The 16,347-nt window shown below is 36.5% G+C and overlaps 1 protein-coding gene across 2 annotated transcripts in view; it reads right to left on the bottom strand.

The window, feature by feature from the left end:
• Window positions 1–16,347, bottom strand: part of MYLK4 (myosin light chain kinase family member 4) — a 112,792-nt gene that overhangs the window by 27,560 nt on the left and 68,885 nt on the right. For both annotated transcript variants that reach the window (XM_039319705.1, XM_039319704.1), the window contains 3 exons: window positions 7,613–7,679; window positions 5,798–6,218; window positions 2,839–3,113 (listed from right to left, as the gene is read on the bottom strand). In XM_039319705.1, the coding sequence (XP_039175639.1) occupies window positions 2,839–3,113; window positions 5,798–6,218; window positions 7,613–7,679 (763 nt within the window). The remainder of the gene's footprint in view (window positions 1–2,838; window positions 3,114–5,797; window positions 6,219–7,612; window positions 7,680–16,347) is intronic.

Raw genomic sequence — 16,347 nt, 5'->3', positions numbered from 1 at the left:
GTCTGCTGGCAACGGCCTGGATAAGTCCCTGCAGTTTTCTTAGCAAGATTTCAGAAGTAGTTTGCTATTGCCTGCTTCCTAGAGCTGAGAGAGAGTGACTGGCCCAAGGTTTCTGCTTAAGTTGGGTCTTTGCCTAAAGTGGAATTAGAACTCACAGTCTCTCGGATTCTGTCCTGCTGTCTCAAAATTATTTGTGTGCCTTTTCAGTTTTTGTTCAGGTGTTAAAATGTAATTAGCAACTTCAAACCACTATTTCCCCTTGTTTGGGTTCTTAGTCCTGTGCACTGTTGCAAGATGGCAGCTTTTGACTGTGCAAAAGATTTTTGTATATGTTGTTTTCTGGAACAGGATTCCACAAATTCTACCATGGGTTGATTCTGACTTGGTAGGTCCTAAAAGAACTTTGGAACAGTTTGAAAATTTGAAAAACATAATGGTGGTGACATAGAAATACAGGTTTTTAATGTTGCTTTAGGCTACAGAGAGCTACCTATTCAGCTTAATAAAGTCAACCTTAATTGTATCCAAGAAGCACGAACATGGGAACGAAGAAGTGAAATAACTATAAATTGACATCTTAGGCATCAGGAAGTCAAAATGGATTGGATACTTTCTTTCAGAAAAATCATACTTTTTATTCTTAAGGACGTGAAAACAAGATAAAACAGCTTTGCTTTTATACTTAGGAAGAGCATAGTAAGAATTGTACTTTGTTACAATGTAATAAATGATAACATCAACTAGACTTCATGAGCAATCCCTTAATGTGATAGTCTTTTAAGTTTATGCTCTAACCTCCAAAGTAGAAAAAGGAGCTTGATGAGTTTTATATCAACTTCAGTTTGAAATCAAGCGCTCCTTGTGACTGGCGATGGGAATGTCAATATTGGAAATATTAAAAAGGAAAATGTAATTGGATGGTATGGCTTAGGAAACTAAAATGAAACAGGAAAGCAATGTATTAGTTTATGCCACTCCAATGAAATCTTCATAGCTAACACCAGTGCTTTTTTTCTAAAAAAAAAAAAAAAAAAAAAGTGCCGGAACTCACACACGTCATACAACCCGCCTTGCCTACCCTACAAGGTTCCATCCAAAAAAGGTGCCGGAACTCCGTTCTGGGCATTCTATGAGAAAAAAACTCCTGGCTAACACTGTGTTCAAACAATAAAAATGACGCCTCTATAAACGGATATCACCAGATGAAGTATATAGAAATCAAATTGATAATATGATTGCTAAAAGGAGACAGAGGAGCTGAATTACAGAATCATAAACATAGCCAGGCACTGACTGTGGAACACATCATGAACTGCTCATGTGCTAGTTTATTTATTTATCTAATATATTTTTATCTTGCCCTTTATTACTTTATATAAGTAAGGTAGTAAACATACTTAATACTGCTCTTCCTATTTTCCCCACAACAATAATATTGTGGGGTGGTTTGGGCTGAGAGAGACTGACTGGCCCAAAGTCACCCAGTTCCAAGTCAAGCTAAAACAGACAAAGAAGCCAGTAAGTTTCCACAGTAGGATCTTGTACATCAGTGTTTCTCAACCTTGACAATTTTAAGGCATGTGGACTTCAACTCCTAGAATTCCACAGCCAGCGTTGCTGGCTGTGGAATTCTGGGAGTTGAAGTCCACATGCCTTAAAATTGTCAAGGTTGAGAAACACTGTTGTACATATATCCACCGTTTTCAAGGAGAACATCAGAAATCACACTGAAATACTGAGCCTCAATGATTAAAGAACCAGAGGAATTACAAATGAACTTGAAGAAATTGTTCACTATGAATGTGAAAAGGGACTGCAAAAAAAGGAAGAGAAGAAAGCAAACTGGGAGAATTAGAACAAACTGTGGAAATTGCCAAGAAAGAGAAGCAAATCAAGGAAGACAAATAATCTCAGGAAGAAACTTAATAAAGAGTTTTAGAGAGCACTTGCTAGATGAGCCATGAAAGTCTTGGAAAAGATACTCAAATGCCATGAGTCCCTATACCAGGGGTAGGCAATCTTGGCTCTTTTATGACTCGTGGACTTCAACTCCCAGAATTCCTGAGTCAGCCATGCTAGTTCAGGAATTCTGGGAGTTGAAGTCCACGAGTCATAAAAGAGCCAAGGTTGCCTACCCCTGCCCTATACCTACAATCATGACAACTGAGAAACAATGGAAATGAAAGCTGGAAAGATATTTTTTAACTTTTGGTGTTGAAGAAAACTCCCGAGAATACTGTGGACAGCCAAGAGCAGAAAACAATGGATATCAAGCAAATAATCCAGAGTTCTCACTCGAGGCACAAATGACCAGGTTCAAATTATCCTCTTTCAGATTCATTATGTGAAGGCCCAGCTCTCTGCAAATGGCTGCAATGCTGGGAAAGATGGAGGGAAAGAGAAGAGGACAAACAATAAGGATGATAGATTCAGTTTCAGTAACACCTTTGGGAAACATGCAAGAATAGGTTAGGTATAAATTGTCGTGGAGAAAATCTATCAATGGGAGCTGAAACAACCTGGTGGCACATTTAAGCAAAATTTAATTTAATATTAAAATAACTTGCTTCTATTGCTGTATGTCTAGCAAAGCCCAAACCTTAGAAACTGGCAATCAAATAAACCAACAAAAAAGTTAATGACAAGGATAGACAAAAGAACAGGTAGCACGAAAATTTGTTTGCTTTCAAATCTTCAGGTGAGATATTCAACTGGTATAAGCTAGCAATCCAGGTGTTATTCTTCTGTTAACAGAACAATGTAGAATATGCAATACAAATGGATTCATTTTGCTTGCAATTAGTATACATTTTATATATTTTTAAAGCTGAGTTGTACCAATTATAAAATTATCCCCCTTTGAAGCGTCTTGCTTCATTTTGTTCTTGTTGGCAGCTGTTGATTTAGATGGGATTGTTTTTCCAAGTAAGGCAAGTTCTGTTGTTTTTGGCTTAGCTGCTTCTTTTGGTTTAAGTCCACCACTGGCCTTTGCTACATCCACTCTGCTCTTTTTGTTGATATCTTTGGGAAAACTTCCCTCATTCACACGACGCTTGCTGCTGAGGGTTTGCTCATCTTTCAGAAGAAATAAAGCTTTTTCATTTTCTTTATGCCTAGATGAGAAATCGTAAATTATTCCAGTGTCATCTTTGGAACATTGTAGAGAAATATAAACAACCCAAATTATCAGAAGCATTTGTTTTTAGAGTTCATGGTTGATCGATGAATACATGTATTATTTTATTTTATTTCATTATTTTATTCAATTTATGGAGCTGCCCATTTCACATATTTGATTCTGAGTCGCTTACAAGATTAAAACACAAAGAGTGCTGGAACTAAAAAAAATAATCCTGCAGTCTATACAATACAATCAAAAGGAGAAAATAGTTAATTTAGGTTAACAATAACAGTTTTGTGAGTTTTGCGCCACCATTACAGTATCTGATCCCTAGGCCAGAAGGGCAAAGCCATATCTTCAGGCCTTTTTGGGAAGGCCAGCAAGGTTGCAGCCAGTCTGACCTCTGGGGGGAAAAGATGTTGCATATGGTGGGTGCAGTGAAGAGATAAAGGCTCCTCTCTTGGCTCCCGTCAGATGGCATTTCCTTATAGATGGAACCCATATTATGCCTCTTCTTGTTGGTCTTGATGGGACAAGTAAGTGTAATTGGGGAGAGTCAGTCCCTCAAATAGCCTGGCGTCATATCATGTGGGAATGTATAGGTTATCCAACACCTTGAGCTGAGGTATAAATGCTCAGAACTATCCGGGCACATCATTACCCCTGCTGCTGCATTTGCACTGCTGAAGCTTTCAAATGTTCTTCAAGGGCAGCTCCGTTTAGAGCACATTACAGCAATCTATGCAGGAGTTAACCAGGACATGAACCACTGAGCAGAAAGCCTCATTTATGTGGGAAATTGTACAGGTGGTCTTCAGTTATCAACCACTTGTTCATGAGTCATGAGAGCATGGAACAAGTGGTACTTATCACTAGCCCTTGCAAGCTTGGCAACTGGCTTGCCCTTACAACACTTGCAGCATCTCACATCATGGAATAATAATAATAATAAAGTTGGAAGGGACCTTGGAGGTCATCGAGTCCAACCCCCTGCGATGGTTTCCTACAAGAAAATGGGGAAGCTGGCAGGGAAAGTCAGAACTCATTCTGATAAGTTCCCCTCCTCCAGTCTTCCTGAACTTCCATGATCCTGCACTATTCATCCCCTGGCCATCCTGCATTTTATTCATTTATTTATTAAATTTATATGCTGCTGATATCACTGTTGAAGCAACTCTGGGTGGCATATAAATTTATATTCCTATCCCCCAGACTTTGTGCGCTCTTATGTGACCTACACTGGGCCTCCCAAGACGTTCCCTTGGCCTCCCCAACCCCCCTATGGCACTTCTGGGCTCCTTATCTGAGGCTCTCTGTTTCCTGCTTAATGACCCACACCTCCAATGGCAACCAGGACTGCCAGGATTGCGATTGCTAAGTGTTGTGATCATATATCATCACACTGTACATCACTTAGAGATGGCAATCCTAATCTCAATTGCTGTCATAACCTGAGGACGAACTGTATATATTTTCAGTGGTAATATAAATGGCAGAATGTTAGAACAGGAATAGGTCTTGTGAGAATATGAGAAAATCTCCTCCCGGCTAAATTGGAAACCTTAGGGAGCAAAGTTCTTACCATTACCTCACAAGCTTCCACAATATATTGGGCTCCTTATTATATGTGTGCACCATGTATTATGGATTCCATCTAACTTAGAGAATATTTTCAAGGAAGATGGTTTTGGTTGAACAGAACCATTCCATTTCCCTCCAAATCCTTATAGTATGGTGTGTAGAATTCAAAACTTATCAAATTATTGTTATTACTGGATTTCATTATGGACAGGAACATTAAATCTTTCTATCAATTTCATTAGTAACATGTCAACATTTCCATAAGACTGTTTTCTTTGTTGTCCAAAAGTTCTAAATTAAGCTAATCCAACAGGAAGTTTTCTTATGCAAATTTTGTCTTTCTGGTTCCAATGAGTTTGCAAAAAAAAAGAAAAATTCTTGTACAATAAAAGCCAAGACTTGAGAGGATTATAAGTAATGTAAGACCAACATTTGGACCAAATATCCTACAGCATGTTGAACAAGTTTTGTATTGTCAACAACTGTTAGACTAACAATTATTCAACATCTGCTCAAGCCAATTAGAAAAAAGTGAAAGTTGGATATTGCGTTCTTTTTAACACAGAATGCCAAGACCGGAAGGCCAACACTACAAAAAAGTGTTTATAGAGGCCTAATAGTCCAGGTCTTGTTTAACACAGGAAATTCAAAATAAGAACATTCTAGTCAGATGGCTAACCTGTTTCTGATTCACCGCTTTTATTGAGGGTGTATCTATAATTACACCAAGGAATTAATTCCTTTGTCAAACTATCCCCAAATTCCATACGTTTCTCTTAATTCTGAACCAAAATGTATCTTTCTATAAGTTACTCTTTGAGTAACTTTGCCTTTGTCCATCTGATAATACTTCAGAGCTACTATGTCCATCCCCCTAAATCTTCTCTTCCCATGCTGGAAATAGTGTTGTTGTTTTTATTGCCTATTAAATATTATATAGTGTTTATCCTTGTGTGTGAATTATCTTTAATCTAACGATCTAAAGTGATAGCCTCTCTCTCTCTCTCTCTCTCTCTCTCTCTCTCTCTCTCTCTCTGTACTGCATGATGCTATATGAATAAATCTAAAGGGAGATAGTGTGATATTGAAACATACTTGATATCTGGATCTTCTATTGATTTTTTTCTTTGAGATATTTTTTCTGGTACTTCTGCTTTTTCATCCCTGGGAATATCTTTTCTTTTATCATCTTCTCCCACATTCTCTGGACTTTCTTGAGATCCATCATGCTTCTTCACAGGTCCTAGAGCATCACCTTCTGTATCTGGGTTATTCTGACTTTGGTTGGCTTCATTTGCATTCACCTCCTCTGGACTCTTTCCTGAGGTCTTCCGAAGAGAACCTTTCCAACTGTTACTATTACTTCTCTCTGCACACACTTCAGACTCATAAGAATCAAGAGATGTTAGGGAATTTCTCTGAACAAGAAAAGTGTTTGCCTTCTCTGTATTCTCTTTGTTGAGTTTATGGACCTTTTCCGTATGAGAATATAATTCTGACTTCTCATCAGAGCCATCTAGAAAAAAAAAATCAACGATTTCAGTGAAAAGAATACTTATGTAACATCATCCAATTATTCACACTGCAGCAACCTGCTTCTCTCTTTTGAAAGTTAGGGACTTTCCAGCTTCTGAAGTGAAGTATTCAACCACTAAGAGTCTAAATATATTATAAAGAATATATTCTTCTCACTCAAGGGTGCCTCTAGTTGAAGGATTCTGACCACTGCTATTCATTGCTCTTCTGTCAAAACATTTCCATTCATAAAAATAGAATCAAATCTACCAGTAAAAATACTCCAAATTTGATGGAAGAAATAAACTAAAATAAGGACTGTAACAGGATTGATGATAAGGCAAATCCAAATGAATGGAAAGAAAAAAATGTATTAATATGATGATTATTTTTTAGGAATATTGGAAAAAATATATACTAAATTGTCAGTTATTAAAATATTAAGAATTGTATTAATGCAATGTTTGCAAAAAAGGATGTTTTTTTAGGGAAAGAGGAAAGTAATCAAAATTAACATATGAAATACAGACTATAGAAATTAATTGTTAAGGACTGTTTTTACAAATGTAACTCAGAAACCATACTGTTTACCAACTATTAAATGACTTATGTTTGTGTAAAAAACTAATAAAAATTATAATAAAAAAATAAAACATTTCCATTCATTTTCCACGTGTGAAAGCATCACTTCCAAGTAGCATAGAAATGCAGCCCAAAAGAAGGCAGAAGGGTATTCTTTTCATCCTTCCTATTTTAAAAATTCTGGAACTATAAAACTTCTGAAAGGAAACTTTATATGGGTTCAGAACCTTGAATTCATTAATTTTATTTTATTTATTTAAATGTATTGGTCAACTCCCTCCAATGGACTCTACAGTTAAGATACAGTTAATTCATTCGTCTCCATTCAGAGAACAGATTTTCAGATGTTTGTCTGATATTTTTGGCCATTTTAAAAAATAAAACAATAATATATTGTCAGCTGAATTAACTGTATCCTTTGTTCTACTGAACAAGCCCTATTGTAACTCAAATCAAAATTTCTGTTTGCTGTGAGCAACACAACTTCTCCAAACTTTGGCAAACAAGTTATAGCAACAGACAATCAAGGGGATGCAGCGCTTCTAATACTGGCAAGTAACATGGCTAATCTAGTTGGAGGAATGAGATTATGCAATGCTGGCACTAGAAAAATGCAGCTAGCTGATCTAAAGAGATAGACTTGGCACATGTCCCATGGGCAAAAAGCCAAGGTTAAGAAACTTTAGCCCAGAATGCCCTGAGGTGAAAACCCCTTTTTCCATTTGACAAATCATACTCTCCCTGTCTAGGGCACAAAGCTGCAAAAACAATACCACTCGTGTTAGTTTTGAGAGAGAAAAAGAGATATCTAACCTGAGGAATCTGGCGTTTTTTTCTTTTTTATAGATTTTGTTCCCTTTGCAGTAAGATACGACTTTTCCTATGGGAAAAACAAGCAAGCAGGTCAAGGTTTCATAACATATTTCCTTTGTAAAATGTTGCATTTCCTTGTTCTAAGCACAGATTTTCCATGACTCCCAATCAAAATCGAACTTTGACAGCATCTGTAATTATTTCCCCTTTCTGTCATGTTTATGAAATTCTTTCACCTGAATTTTGTATATACTTCCCTGAACTGTCTAGGGTTCCCTTAAAGAAGGAATTCAGAATCAAAGTCCCTGCTGCTAAATAATATTTATTTCTTGGAAAGGTCCATGCTGACTTGCATAAGCTGTTTTATATGAAAATGTACTTAAAGATCCTAATATCTTCAACATTTGGCCATCATGAAGGCAAAATTTTAAATCTGAAATACTTAGTGAAATTTTACATCTTCTGTCCTTCTGTCTTTGCTAGCTAGATAAAATATAGAACATATTTACATTTTCTAATGAAACTAAGGTGAGTGAAATTCTATGCAAATCTACTGAAGATATAAGCATGAAATGATAATGAATTTTGCTCATTGAAATAAAGAAAGCCAGTTAACCTTTAAACCAGTTAATCTAATAGTCTATCTTAGGGATTCACAAAAATACAAATTCTTCTGAGGAGGCATGCCTTTCCAGACATATCTTTCAATTTTTTTTAACATGAATATGTAATTGGTATGCACTACATTTATCCTAACAAAAAACTAATTTTAAAAAATTAACTCATCTTATATGTACCGCAATGGAAATGGTTTTCCAACAACTATATTTTGAATTGCATTTCCAAAACCATATAAAGCAAAGACATATGGCTTTTTTCTCAGCTGAGTGCCATATTTAGCTCTGGATATGAATACTGAGAGAAAATTTCCCCAAAATAGGCAAAGCATGGACAACAGGACACATATTTTTTTCATATTAAAAATTACAATTTGGAACCTACTTCTGAAGAAACTCCATGTGGCAATGCAAGTAACTTGTCTTTTTCAAAGCAATGTCGGTCACATTCCAATTATTTCACCCATGTTATCACTTCCAACACAGCCCTTTCCACACAGATGCCAACTGTAAGAAGCATGTTTCCAATGCTAACAAATACATCTTCACCTGCTCCTTGAGAATAGTCAATATTTTATCTAGTTGGCCAATGAGATAGCACTAAAAATGGCAATACCTGCCTCTACCTGCCCTTTGTTTTTATTTTGCTGCATTTTGTGGGCATGTTTTAAAAATACCTGACAACATGTGCAATTTTGGCTGGTTACAAGGTGGAATAAGGAGTTTCAGGAATCTAAGGAGTGAATGAATCAGGAGGGATTGCCATCTCTTTTTAGGACAATTGTTTTCAATAATTCACATATAAATTATACCATATGAGAATGTTCAGTATTTACTGTGACCATTTATCCACTGCTAAACTTACCAGTTTTGATAAGTTCTTCTATCCAACTATTGTAGAGCTGGGTATAACAATAACCAGCCCATTGCTGGGATATTTGTTAATCGCTATTAACAGTTCTTTTGGGGGGGTCAAATTCAACTCCTGTTGCTATCACAAATGTTTCCACATCCATGTTTCTTGACAACTATACAGAAGTGGTTTTGGAACGTTCTCACCAAAATTTTGTTTAATTATTCAAAATAATCCATCTGGCTGGGCATTTTCACTGATATAGTCCAATAAAGTAGCTTCCCTTCTTTTTCTTTTTTTATTGTTCCTTTTGACATGGCACACAATAGAGAACACTGGGATCTAAAGTTGATCTTTTCTGCAGAGTTTTAATGAATAATTTAATATAACAATTCAACATCTAAAATATAAGAGATTGTCACAGTTCTTTGAAACAAATTAGCATTCCCATTATTTAAAATAAAAACAGGACTGATCTAAAAATATTTTTACCCAGAATTTGCTATCATTTAAAGAAAGAAGGTGATTTGAAACTAATAGCTAGCTTCTAACTTTAATTGACACTGATACCTGGATCATCGTTTCAGAGTTCTTTTTTTTATTTAAAAGTTTTATAAATTTATTACAATATAACCCCCCCCACCCCTTCCCCCCTCCCCCACTTCCCAGAGCTGATTACAGGATAAAAAATAAAATAAACAAACATAATCTAACTAACATTAATCAACTATACTATCAATCAAAACCATAACACACTTTTACTTCTTCTCCCAACAAATATTAACAAATTAAGTCAAAAATAGTAAAATAATTAAAATTAATAATAATTATCTAGAATCTACTCAAAAGCAAGATAATACTTTTCAATCTCATATTTGTTCTGAATGTAATCAATCCATCTTCTCCAAACCATAATATATTTTTCTTGTGAATGATCCTTCAAATAGGCGGAGATTTTCACCATATCTGCTAAATTAGACACTTTAAGTATCCATTCTTCCAAAGTAGGCAATAAGTTTTTCTTCCAATATTGCCCCACCAATAATCTTGCAGCTGTTATAAGGTTCAACATCAAATTGATTTCTTTAACATCAAAATCTACAATAATACCCAACAAAAACAATTGCGGAGTAAACTTTATCTTTCTCTTAAAAATCTTTTGAATATTCCACCAAATCTTAATCCAAAAAGCTTTAATATCTCTACAAGTCCACCAAATATGAAAATAAGTTGCATCTAAATCATTTCAGAGTTCTTAATTAAACAGACAAACAGAATCACCACAGTGGGAGTGGGAGACTTTCGAATTCCTACCAGCTTCCCCACTGATTTTCCTAGTAGGGAAAATCACCGTAGGCATCACAGTGGTATACCAATTTGGCAGCATTGAAACACCCACAATTTTGCCAAGTTTCAATGCCACAGAAGTTATAGACCCTGGATTTGCATACATACTGTCACTTGAAGTATATTGATTCAAAAATTGTTACACTAAGATTCATCATTTTACCCAATTGAAGATTACAAACAATCAAACAGACACGAGAGTTTTAATAGTATATACAATAGATTATAAAGTCACAACAGGCTTTAAAAACAAACAAACCTGGTTATCAGTGAATTTATAGTTTGGGATTACTTTTTCTGTAGTCTTCAGTCCTTGAGTGACATCTAGAGGATGCTTTTATGAATATATTGCTCCCCCAAAACTACATTATTAACTAATGGGGGAAGGGAGAGGCCATGCCTGGATTAATCCCAGACAGTTCTTTCATATAAGCATTCCATTTTCAAAATAGCCAGCCAGAGACTTCTGAGCTAATCGTCTCCTATCACTTGACCTTCCGCTATTTTGTTATTTCAGGTAAACTGGCCATAATGGTGGCTGATAAATATTAAATCACTATGCAGTTTAAGCTAAAATTGCTGACTGGGACTAAAAGACTCCAAGATATAAATGGTACCTTCAACATTTTGTATGAAAATGCACAAAAGATTAAAAAGGAAACCACTTATAACTGAAGCCCTCTCCTTGAACCTTACAACATTTTATTTATATAAGAATCCCTGAGCATTGAATGGTAGATAATTTGCTAGTTTAGTATGAACAAATGTGTAAAAGAAATAAGAAAATGTTAAAACAAATTAATCTGAAAACAAATTACACAAACAATCAATTTTAAAACCTACTAGGCACAGATATTAAAATAGCAGTAATAAAATTAATTATAAGCCAACATTTCAGCAGGAATAGAAAATTAAAATTAAAAATTATCCTCAGTAAACATGCATAAATCCAAGTTACAAATATTTCAAGTTGTAGCATCCATACAAATGCTGAATAAGGAAAGATCCACTTCCAAGTTAGACAAGCGAAAACTGAGCTTTATATAATCATGGTATCTACCCCACTGAAAGAATGATTAAAACAGCACAACACATGGAAAATATTACTTGCAAAGAAATTAACTGTGATTTCCCACTATAAAAGGGACCACAAATGTGGAAGTGTGCATAATTATGTTAAAGAGCTACTTAAAATTACATATTTTTTTTTTTAAAAAAAGAGATTTCCATGACTGAGTGGATGAATTCATCAAAGAGATATCATGAATGTTTCCCATATATACATGAAAAATAATTTATGTCTGAAAAGATTTTCAAGAGGTGTCTAAATAGTTTGTGTCCCAAGTATTTCCCCCTCCCACAACATCCCCTCCACAGTGGCCAAGCAATATGATAAATCATGGAGGTTCAGAATACCATTGTACAACTCCAGGAGAAACATGGCATTATTTTTTGTAATGACTCTAGAATTCCTTCTCAGGGAATATTCATTTAAACTCCTTTTTGCCATCTTTTCAGAGATAGTAAAACCATTCTGCTTTAGCAGCTAATCATGTTTAGTAGCTTTTTACATGTAATTAATTACATGTAATGAGGGGAGCATATTCATTGGGAGGAGAATGGAATGGCATATTTCAGAATGTAGACCCAGGGTTTATCTTTTAATGTTTAAATAGGCAATTTAGGCTTATACCTTACTAACCAGCTAATAAATCTTTATGCTATTTTGTATGGTTCTGATTAAGAATGTCCCAGACTACTGCTGTATCAAGGAAAAAGCTATGCTAGAATTCCATTTTTTTTCCCCTGAGCCTTCATTTTTATACCAGAAAAACCTGCTTTTCTATTGAGATCCATGGTGCAGTTTCTGAATGTTTCCCTTCACTCTAATCCCCATCCTTGGATCTTTCAGACTAGAGTACATATTTTCTCATAGGGCTCCCATCTTCCACAGCTAGCATGCCCTGCTACTAGAGAAGAGGTCATTTGTGCAGCTTGAAAGCTGGGAGAGGCTGCTGTACAAAATATTTGCTTTCAATTACCACTTTCTCTCAGGTGTCCCAATCTGGCAACTGTGAAGCAGGTTCCTTTCAAAGGGGAACCAGCATTGGGCCATGATAAACAGGATCTTCTTTTTGTAAGTCATTTTGGCTGTTCTTTCTGGAGCATAATATTTGCCTGAATTCTTGTGAGAGCAAAGTGTTCTCAAAGTAACCAAGACAGCAAAGCTACCTTTAAATTTCATGCCATTTTCCTTCCCATCTACCATAGCCTGACCTGACGGTTGGACACGATTACTTGAATAAACATGCTCTGGAAAAGGCAGGAGTTAGAGATCAAGGCAGCTTTAGACGTAAATTATCATACCATTAGCAGCAATTGGAGATTCCATCCAAATTTCATCGGGAGATTTTATGAACATCTGACTTCTTTTTTTAAAGAGGCATTTGAATCACCTCTTTATGCACCAAGTCTAATCTGACAGTGTTATAATATTCAACCTCCTACTTCTTTTTTTAATTCACATATTGAAACTCTTTGATTTTTTTTATCCCTACTGCCAGAAGCTCTACAATGAATGTTTTTATGCAGGTTTAATCATAAAATTCTTTCCAACATTCTGTCCAACAAGGTGCAGTTCATTGGTGAGAAAAGTAAGGCAGGAAAAACCAAATGCACAGGCATAGAATAGGCAATGCTGGCTTAACAATGGCAACTATGAAAAAGTATTGGTTTCCTAGTGGGCCACCACTTAAATATAAGCCAGCAGTGGGCTGCAGCCACCTAAAAAAAATCCTAGGGCGATAGCATCAAGATCACGAGAAGTGACAGTACCACTCTATACTGCACTAATGAGGCTACACTTGGAATACTGCATCCAGTTCTGGTCATACAATTCAAAAAATATGTTGAGATCCTGGAAAGAGTGCAGAGAAGAGTAACAAAAAATGATAAAGGGTCTGGAGGCTAAACCATATAATCAATGGCTAAGGGAACTAGGTATGTCTAGCCTAATGAAGAAAAGGATTGGGGTGACACGATAGATGTCTGGAGCTATCACAGGAAAGAAGGGTTAACATATTCTCCAAAGCATCTGACGGCAGGACATGGAGCAATGGGTAGAAGCTTGTTAAGGCAGATCCAACTGGAACTAAGGGGAAACTTCCTGACAGTGAAAATAATTAATCAATGGAACAGCTTGCCTCCCGGATTTGTGGATGCTCCATCGCTGGAGGTTTTCAAGAAAAGATTGACTGCCATTTGTCCAGGATACTATAAGGTCACCTGCTTTGGGCAGGGTGTTGAACTAGTTGACCTCCAAAATATCTTCCAGTCCTGTAATTCTGCAATTCCTTGGTCTTTGGTCCTTTATGATTCCATCAGATTGACTCAAGCATCAAAATGAATTTTTCTATGACTTCAGCTCATCTGCATTTATTAGACTATCTGTTTGCATGTGTATATGTGTATTTACAACAACTATACTGTCTGCAATGAAGTAAGTACCTCAAAGTGCCCTCAGGGAATTATTGGAATGTGACATTCAGCTATTGTAGCAATCCATTAATAACTACAATATTAATAACTAACTACACTAACTGTTATGATTAATTGAGTAATTATTTCAGACTGTTTAATATATAAATCTCAACCAATCTAATACCATGGCTGTTGATATACAAGTACTTTCATGATGCATTCATGTCTTCCCAATAACTCAGTAACCAAGCCATATACAATTATAATAAAGAAATATTATTTGAGATATGAATTTTGTAAGAGTTGCTAAAGTCCATCATTTCTCTTTCTGGTGTTTCTGCCTATATTCTTCTGCATTTGTAGTTCTAAAATTTTCTCTTGTTTATATCGATAGAAGCCCAGAGGTAATATCCACTAAAGACGATGATGGGATGATAAGATTTAACAGGATCTTTTAAGAGGCTCATAGAATGTTCCTGATTGTCTCTACATATTAACATTATGCAAACTAAGTCAGCCCTGTGACTACTTTGTATAAGGACTTTGTGGCACTATATCTCAAAGTAAGCAAAAGATATTGCAAAAGTATCCCAGATTGTATGAATTGTGCTTGGATAAGCACAATATTGTGTTTGGATATTGTGCAAGTACTGTCCTTGGGTAAGGCTAAACATATTTTGTCCTTGCATAATCAATGCTCATGTTTCAATTCAGAATCAATAGGCTGTCCTTGCTGAGAATTGTCATGGCATCAAAGCCATGCATGTTGTTAACCACAGTCAATTTTTTTTACATTCACTAAATTTATTTCCCATCTGGAATTTGAGGGCAATATTGATGAGAAGAAGAGTCTCACTTCATTTTATCCCCATAATAACCTTGTGGGATTAGTTGGGCTAAAAGAGAGTGGCTGGCCCATGGTCATCTACCGACAGACATGGTTAAATGAAGACTTCAGCGTGGATTTCTCTAGATCTAGTATAACATCTTATACTACGTTGGCTCTGAATTCAATGAACTGTCAATCCAAAAAGACCAGAGAGATTCAGATACTTTAAGGAAATTTTATGAAGCTCCTCTTCCAATCTTATTTTTATTTTAGATCATGAATCAGTAACACGGAGCTCATAACCACCTCCCTTTGCATCCAGACAGCATATTCTGGGTTCTCAAAATAATTAAAAAATAAGTTAAAATGCCTCTTTAAATGGCCGACATAATTTTCTTATCTCAGGATGGCTTGAAAAGGTTCTGTTATCCCATCAAGGTAGACCAGATCAGGAAAAAGACTTCCAGCAAAGACTAGAACTCTACTGAGAGCAGTGATATAATCTTGCAGGTTTCTTTGTCTCTTCACCTCCCACCTGTAACCCTGGGAGTCAGGGAGGAGGTTAATCTAAGTCTCTTTGTGATATTGTCCCACCTCCCTGGACTTAATGTATATTTCTTCCATACTTGGTGTTTCCTCAATAGTCTCTGGATTTCTTCTCTAAGATCAACTTTATAACTCTCTTCACCTCACATTCTCATTTTAACCATTCAAATGAAAGGATCCTAAGAGAGAATATTTGTAATAGTAGACCAAGTGCAACTGGCACCCAACACTGTAATTCAGAGGTCTCCAACCTTTCCGGGCTCGAGGACTGGAGGAAAGGAGAGCAGCTTCAAAATTGGTGCATGTGCGCACACAGGGCCACACACACTGGTGCGGCACTAGCAGCCCCATTTGAACATGCAGCATGCACTGGCACCGTGCGCATGCGTGAACAGCCACGCACCCGCAAGGCAGCTATGGCCCATTCGCGCATGCATGAACAGGCTGCACAAACCACCAAGGCTAGCGGTGCATGCGCAAATGGACTGCGGACAACCGCCCCATGCTAGCATCCCCGTTCATGCCTATGCGCATGCACAAATGGGGCTGCGGGCGCTAGCACAAGTGGAGGTAATGTGCACCCACATGTGCGCACACCAGCCAGCTGTTTCTGTGGCCTCTGGCCAAGAGCCCACAGCCCTATCCCAGGCCGTGGACCATAGGTTGGGGACCCCACTGTAATTATTCTGATAGCATGTTAAAGCAATCCTTTATTTGCCCAGACACTTTAAATAGGGAGGTTGTTATGCTATTTTATTGTCTTGCATTATTTTTGTCTTTAAATTGCATGTCTATGGTGTACCACTCTGGAATCCCACTGGGTAATGAATGATTTAGAAAAAAAAGCCAAAGAACTGTTAGGCTACTAAAAGTGTCAATACTGAAACAATATTGAACAATCACTTCTAAGTGGAGCACCCTCCAGGGAAAAAAGAAACGAAAGACATCCATATATCTTTCTCCAGCCTTACCACATCCAGTAAAAGATGCAATCTAAACACCCAAATTAAAAACTGTGTCCATGATTTTTCTTCTTTTAAAAGTTTCAGGGATGGTTTTGTTT

This window comes from Crotalus tigris, unplaced genomic scaffold (genome assembly GCF_016545835.1).
Source record: "Crotalus tigris isolate CLP2741 ecotype Arizona unplaced genomic scaffold, ASM1654583v1 scf7180000023608.1681014, whole genome shotgun sequence".
In the NCBI taxonomy this organism is placed as follows: Eukaryota; Metazoa; Chordata; class Lepidosauria; order Squamata; family Viperidae; genus Crotalus; species Crotalus tigris.
The sequence above is the reverse complement of the archived record's forward strand: the minus strand, read 5'-3'. Positions and strand labels throughout refer to the sequence as shown.